Below are 8,046 nucleotides of genomic sequence, written 5' to 3'. Positions count from 1 at the left end.
TATAAACCCTGACGCAGCTCCGATAAACCCACATCCGATCTAACGCCACCAATCGCCGGAGCTTCTCGCCGTCACCACCATGAGAGCCATCATCGGCGCCGCCGTATCAGCAGAAGATAAACTTACTCGTCTTATCACAACAGTTTACTCTTCTTCAATTCGTAACTACTCTGTAATGATCTCCACACACAACCACAGCACCTCCGTAACACATTCTGAGCCGTCGATTTACTCCGCCGACCGTTGCCGTCCGTACCGCCAACTTCTGTCCGTCCCGTGGTCCGCAAATCAGATTCGGTTCGCCAAAGCACGTGGCTCCGATGTGAGTTCTTTCTGTTAATTAAAATGATTTGGTTTCGTTGATTAAAAGCTTGTATGATTATTAATTTTTATTAAATATGACAACCTGCAAATTGACATTCTGATATCGAATTAAGATAGAAAGAATTGAACTCCTCTGTCTTTACAATGCTTACTATTAAAGTTTGGTACTTTTATACTATCAAATCCCAAATGCTATGTCATCGGTCCTTTGGTAAAATAAAATATCGGTACCAATAATATCTATTGACCGATTTATATCAGCGATATTCCATATATCAGTGTTTTAAGTCTTAATTATCAATTTTTAGTGTTCAATATCGATGTTTTAAGTCTTAATCAGTTCTTACTTGCTAGGATTGTTAGTGTTTTGCAAGTTGCAAAAGGTTAATTTGTTTTTGGTAGTAGAGTATATTGAATTATTAGTGTTAAATTGCTATATATATATGAATTTACATGATATTAAAATTACCGATATCTCACCACGATAATTGATATCTCAGATATCGGTCCTTGACCGATATCCGATATTTTTCCTCATTAACTGCTTAGCCCAAATGACTATTTTCAAGTATTGTTGATGCAAATTCTCATAAAGAATTGAAACAATTCCTGTTAAGTTGAGAAAGATTGTTTATGTTTAATTTCTGCATAATTTATATTTTTAATCAGTGTGATGTGCTTACTGGCCCTAATCTAGGTCTGTTCTTTGAGTTAAATACTTAAAATTTCGGGTTCAGGATTTTTGGGTTTCATAGTTTTAAATCCAGAACCAAAACCTGACTCTTTTACGTTTTTTTGGGGTTTGTTTTTTTTTCTTTTTTGGGTTGGTTGATTGGGTCTCGAGTATAAGAAAACAAAAAACTTAATTTTTTTTAAAAGCTACAACGCTAAAATTGAAGCAACATATCGAATAGATGAATTGATTTGCACACCCAATTTGTAGCTCCAATGTCATGTGAGCTCTTTCTCTCAATGAAAATGACTTGATTTTATTAATCATAACATGTAAATTTTAGTTTAAGTGATTATTAGTTACTATTAACGAGAATACCTGCAAATTTTCATCTTGATATTTAATTAAAATAGAAAAATTGAACTACTCACTGAGGCTTCTATCAAGTCAAGTGATTTAGGGTTGAAATGGTTGCATTCCTGAAAGGTAAATTTATATAGATCATATATGTTTATAGCATGTGGGTTATGGAGCATCGATACAAAGGGTTCTAATGAGTAGTGCTGCAAACGAACCGAACAAGGCCTTGGTCATGTTCGTCCGTTAATCTTTTATCGGAGAAACGAATGGTTCATGAACAACTCACTAAACAAAGTTTTTTGTTCGTGTGCATTCATTAAGGAAGTAAACTTGTTCTTGAACGGTTCACGAACACAAATGAACACAAACAATGTTTTATTTGATTTGGCTAACCGAGAATGGTCAGTGTCAACGGTTGAGTTTCAGCTGCCAAGTCTGTGCTGGTGTTTCTTCAACATTCTTATTCATATGTAAATTTTACATATAAATTATCACACAATACTCATATACATGTTTGCTTTGTAGTTAATAATTTTGCTTAAATCTATATGTAAGATTTGGAAAGGCACCAGTAAAAAGTATTAAAAACCTTTAATGAACAAACATTAACGCGCATAAACGGACGTAAACGAATGCATTATCGAACGCTCATGAACACGGTCTCTGTTCGTGTTTGTTCATCTAGTTAATCGAACGAAATTCTTTGTTCATGTTCATTCATTTATCAAACGAATGAACATAATTACACTTCCCGCCAAACGTTCGGTTTGTTTACAGCCCTAAGCGTGCTTAACTTGCCCTATTCTAGGATCTTTAGAACAATAAAGATATATGGAATTATTGTTGCTAAGTTTTCTCTAAGATAAATTTATAATCCTGTGTTCATAACTTCATGTAGGTGAGACCAGGAAACGTCATTGAAAGAAAAGGTTTGTGTTAGTTTTATTTTTACTTATACACACATCAACAAAGACCTGATTGTTGAGTAATGTTGACTCACTAATTGCTTCTACCTTGTTTGGTGGCATTCATCCACTTCAGGAAAAGTTTACCAGGTAATTTTTTATTAATGTCATCAATTAGTTTTATTTGAAGTAACACTTTGTGCGTGTGCGTATGTGTTAAATCTGTACCTTCTTCATTGACCAAATTGACCATGGACTAGGTTGTGAAAGCTCAACACTCGACTCAAGGAAGAGGAGGTGCTATCATACAGGTCAAGCTTTTTCTATGTTTTATATTGTGATCATCCGTTTTAATGAAATCATTCATACATTCTAACTTTCTTGTTATTGCTAGTTCTTATACTAATTTAGATTATCAACAGGTAGAGCTTCGTGATGTTGATAGTGGAAACAAAGTGAATGAAAGGTTTCGCACAGATGAGACGGTTGAAAGTATGCATTTTCACTTTCTGGTTTGATTAAATATGGAAAATATATTACAGTGATTTCTGGTCTTTGGTGCAGAAGTATTTGTTGAAGCCAAATCTTACACTTATTTGTACACCGATGAAGAAACTGACACAGTTGTGCTAATGGAGTAAGTTTTTATTGTTTAATTTTCTCATCTAGCTCCAAATAGATTGTTAAAGCTTAAATCAAAGATGACAATTTTGACACGTTTACTATACTTAAATATTCTTGTTTATATTAGGCCTAATACATTTGTGCAACTGGATGTACCGAAGCACCTATTTGGCAACTCTCTTGCATATTTAAAAGGTGATGAACTAAAAACATTTATTTTACAATACTTATTTTAATTATTTTCAACAATTTATTTTTATTAAAACATGTTTTATGATAAACAGATGATATCACTGTCTTGGTGGAGCTTTTTAACGATAGGCCTATGTCAGCATCGGTACCTAAACGAGTTACATGCACAGTGGTGGAAGCACAAGTCCCTATGAAGGGCATGGGAGCTACCCCTCAGTATGTTTTTAATCATCTTCTATATAAACTTTTTGTTAAATTTAATATAATGATTGATAGAAACAATGTTACTTTCATCTATGTCTACCTTTTAATGCTGAGATATCTTTGCAACAGTACCAAAAAGGTATTACTGGACAATGGCCTTAGAGTAGAGGTAAGATTATTCATACTGAAAATTTATATGTGCCTTTTACACGAATAAGTTTTTTTAATAATTTTTATTTAGTTTTATGAATTGTTTGTAGGTACCGCCTCATGTTATAATAGGTGATAAGATACTTATTAATACTACCGACGATTCATACATAAGCAGGTGCGTTTGTATCCTGTTAAAGTTTGCATAATCTATATTACTATTCTACCAAGTCATATAAACCTTATCTACCTTACCCTCTCACATAAACCATGTAAAGAGTTGAAGAATCTGATTTTTTTTTTCTTAGTTATATGCCAAATCAATGAAGTCAATTTACCAAAGAGTATAGGTGTACACTGACCTATAAAGCGCGTGATGATGTCTAATTACATTTTCTATTGTCTCTCAATAGGGCTTGAGGTTGTTCTTCATGGCCCCATCGACGCCACTGCAACCACTGCAAAAGCATAATATATAAGAAGATAGAGATTTGAAAATTAAACATTCATGGAGTAAGTTGTTCTTGTTCCATCTTCTCATTTAGCTCAGAAGATATTAATAAGCTTGAATTAAAGGTGACAATTTTGACGCCTATGAATCAATCGATGTTCAAACAATTTTGAGTGTGATTAAATTTTGTGGTGAACTCTTTTGTACTTTAATTAACATTCTGCTTAAATTAAATTCTTTTATCACTTCAAAATACCACGCCTTTGTGAGACGTTTGGCAGATCTCACTAACATTGAGGGGCTGTTTGGTTCGTGGAATGTTTTTAATGGAATTGGAATTTGAATGAATTCTGGTCATGTATTTGGTTAGCAAAACGCAATGGAGTCTTTTCACATATCATGTTTGGTATGTAAACTTGTCAAAAGAATTAGAATGCAAACACTACCAGATGAGTTAGTGAATACTACCACATGTTTGGGGTAGCGGCGCAGCTTGTTGCCTGTTTGCCTTCTGTTTTGAAGTAATCTAAACATTTAATATATGTAAATGAGTTAGTGAATATAAAATAAAAATACTACCAGATGATAAAATTACCCTTTTGTTGCATTTTAATTATTAGAATCTTCAATTTAATAACTAGCACTTGTGAAAAAATTTAAATTGTATTTTAATTCTTTTATATTATTTTTTTTAAAAAAATACACATTATACTAAGCTGAAAATTTGTAAATTTTTATTAAATTTTTTAGTGCACAATGCTACAAGTGGTTTAAAAATTATATACATTATACCAAACTAATGTCATTGAAATAAAAAATTGCAAGCATTCAATATAACCAAACAAGTACTCCAAACATCCTTCAAGAAAAAATAAACATTGATGACCAAAACGAAACTCAATCCTCCATCAAAAACCTAACCCGATCCTCTCTTTCTTCTTCATTTAAATCCCAGAACGTTATCATGTTATCTTGATCGCTTTTAATCTTTTTAATTGCTTTAAACCTTTCCAACTGAGTCATTTTTGTCAGTTTAGAAAGCTCATTCGCTATCATCGCCTTTTTCTTTTCTAAATCCATTTCAAACTTAATACCTTCACTTAATTCTTTCGAGGATTCTTTGAGATGATCGGCAAATGATGTAACAGCACCACTGAAACTCTCAAGCATAAAATTGGATTTGTTCATGTTCTTCCTCTTTCTTCCTTGAGCACTTGAAGTTTCTTCAACTTGAACACTTGGAGTCGAAATAAACTCATCATGGTTCACTTCATCAAAAGCATCATCCCATTGTTCTTCCTCTTGTTCTTTGTAAACCTCCTCTTCCATCTCGATAACACTTTTGGCTCTATTACATTGAGCTCAATCTTTTTCAAAAATAACACATAATTCTTCATAGTGAGGAAGCTTTTTATGTTTCCATTTGGCTGCCCTTTTATGATTCTTTTTCACATAATGAAGTCAAATAAAAATCAAGTCACTAAATAACCCAAAAAAATAATACACGATACTAAAAAATGTACTAGAAACAATTTACCTTAAGGTAGGCTTCCCATATTCTAGGAGCATTATTAGTTTAGCAGTCCGTAGCCATAGAGAAACGAACCCACTACTTGGGTTACAAAGTGGAACGATCCACTCCGCGCTTTCTCCTGTACCATATTCTTGCTTGTTATTCTTCAGGAATCCGCTCTAAAGACCCGAAACCGATGAAGGGCTGGTTCTGCGTGGGTTGGATAGCTCACCGGTCATGGGAGAGACTCCCTGGACATTTGGCATGGGTTCCGATCAACGAGGAGGGAAAAAGTGATCTCTCATCACAATTTCGTTCTTTATCATAACCAAATCCACTGGTGTCATTCAACATATCATAAACCGCTTGCCAATCTTTTTTCATTGTTTTGATTCTTGACTCTGTGTGGGGTTTACCTAAAATACCCGACTCTGGAAGTGATTCTTTCATTGATTGTTCTAGATGTAGTAAATAACCAGACTTAAAGCCGTTAGCAGATTTAAACCCGCCTCCATTTACCATGTTAAATAAAGCCTCCACAAGCTTTGCATCTTCAATACTACTCCAAACACGATAGGCTCTCATTTGGCTCGCATTCTCTGCTAAAAGGTAAATTTTGCTTTTAATGATGATGACAAAGACGGGGATGTCAAACAAATATGACGACATAATTGCAATAGCGAATCTACAAAATTCAACTAACAAATATTATCGACAATTGAGTTACTAGAATAACAAATAAAACTCCATAAACATAATATTCATTAGTATACATAAATAAAATAATCACTAAAAATCAAAACATCAAACCCGCGTGTATGTGTGTGTGTATATATATATGTATAGGGTAAGTATCCTAAGAGAACCATTGACAAATTAAGAACTTTAAGAACCATTTTGGACCACTAAAAAAACACTCTAAAAATATTAAAAAAATTATAAAACAAACAAAACCGAAAATTTTAAAAAAGTAAAAAAAACCAAAATTCTTATATTTCATTCCGGTTTCATTAAAAAAAACCAATTTTTTTTCTTTTTAATTCGTATTATACCTATACACATATGTATACTTTCATTTAATCTCTAGTTACGTAATATACACATATGTACATTATCATTTACCTTAAATTATACATATGTGTATAGGAAAAAACATGTGTGTACATATTATACATATATGTATAATAAAAAAAACAAATTTTTTTTTCTTTTTAATTCGTATTATACCTATACACATATGTATACTTTCATTTAATCTCTAGTTATGTAATGTACACATATGTACATTATCATTTACCTTAAATTATACATATGTGTATAGGAAAAAAAACATGTGTGTACATATATGTACATATTATACATATATGTATATGTATAATTAAGCTAAACCGAGATTTTTTTTATTTTTTTTAGAAACCGGGATGATAAATAAGAACTTTGGTTTTTTTACTTTTTTTATTTTTGTGTTTTTTTTGTTTTATGATTTTTTTATTTTTGGGTTTTTTTGTGGTCTAAAATGGTTCTTATAGTTCTCAATTCCCAAAAAGTTCTCACATGATCCTGATCCTGATCCTATATATATATATAGGCAAATTATAGAATGAAAACTCACTTGAGTTGTGAAAACCCTATGTAACATCGTTTTTTTTTGTTACATGTAATATATGTTGTAACATTTAATACAAAACATCGAAACATTAAAAAAAATTATTTTGCTATTTTTTAACATTTTTTTACTAATTATTTTATATGTTTTTAGGAGAGAGAAAAAGTTATATTTATGTTAACATTTTTTATTAACTTTAATTGTGGACCACAAGATTTAATCTTTAATTAAAAACATGTGGTTGAGAATGAGCTTATAGAGTTTTCACAACTCAAGTGAGTTTTTTTTTTACCTAACCATATATATATATATATATATATATATATATTTATATTGTGAAAATAAACCTGTAACACTTGCAATTGAGAATTTCATTTGGCTCGTGAAAAGAAAAAATGTGAATTGAATTAAATAATAAATAAAAAATAAAAGTATTGCTTTGTAATTGAAAAAACATTAAAGGTGTGACCTGTGTAATTGAGTAATTCCAAATAAGATGAAGGAACAATGGAAATAGAATATGTAGAAGATGAAGAAGAAAAATAGGGTTTTTATTTGACACAGGGACTTTTTGGTAATCAACGTGAATTCCTTAGGAAAGTTTTCAAATTCCATCAACGGTGGGATGGAATGTTAATTTCCCTCAATTGTAGGAATATATTTCAATTCTATTTTTATATTTTCCAACCAAACAAGGATTTCAAGGGAACTAATTCCAATTCCCTCACAATTCCTAAAGATTTGCCCCCTGATTCTTTTGTGTGAGTTGATCCACATCAATATAGACTTTATCCATTAGTCTCCTTTCTCAACTAGAATTTATCTTGGAATTTTAGTGTGAGATGAAAGGCTTGATGAAGTACAAATTGCTTAAATAAATAACTCATGTCAATAATTACAAACACCCTCATTCTTACATTGAGCAAAACTCTACGCGAAGTGAATACACTCAATGATCGACTTGTACAATGCCGATGGTTCTATCATTATCAAATCACTATAATGAAAAGAATCATGTACCTTTTGTACACATATCCAAAGAAC

The 8,046-nt window shown here is 31.7% G+C and overlaps 1 protein-coding gene across 1 annotated transcript; it reads left to right on the top strand.

Annotated features, from left to right (window-relative positions):
• On the top strand, positions 1-3,641 carry LOC143601786 (uncharacterized). The gene is made up of 10 exons (XM_077079099.1): positions 1-322; positions 2,256-2,286; positions 2,399-2,412; positions 2,523-2,573; positions 2,685-2,754; positions 2,827-2,899; positions 3,014-3,081; positions 3,171-3,294; positions 3,412-3,451; positions 3,543-3,641. The coding sequence occupies exons 1-10, from the start codon at positions 80-82 to the stop codon at positions 3,639-3,641; spliced, it is 813 nt and encodes a 270-aa protein (XP_076935214.1). The 5' UTR covers positions 1-79.
• The last annotated feature ends 4,405 nt before the right edge of the window (positions 3,642-8,046 follow it).

This window comes from Bidens hawaiensis, unplaced genomic scaffold, assembly GCF_021521415.1.
Source record: "Bidens hawaiensis isolate Kalapana, Puna unplaced genomic scaffold, B.hawaiensis_p1.1 tig00057099_1, whole genome shotgun sequence".
In the NCBI taxonomy this organism is placed as follows: Eukaryota; Viridiplantae; Streptophyta; class Magnoliopsida; order Asterales; family Asteraceae; genus Bidens; species Bidens hawaiensis.
The sequence above is the reverse complement of the archived record's forward strand: the minus strand, read 5'-3'. Positions and strand labels throughout refer to the sequence as shown.

Coding starts and splice junctions, on each gene's coding strand:
- LOC143601786 (XM_077079099.1), top strand. CDS start 80: ATGAGAGCCATCATCGGCGCCGCCGTATCAGCAGAAGATAAACTTACT. Junction 323..2,255: donor CCAAAGCACGTGGCTCCGAT/GTGAGTTCTTTC, acceptor AACTTCATGTAG/GTGAGACCAGGAAACGTCAT. Junction 2,574..2,684: donor GAGGAGGTGCTATCATACAG/GTCAAGCTTTTT, acceptor GATTATCAACAG/GTAGAGCTTCGTGATGTTGA.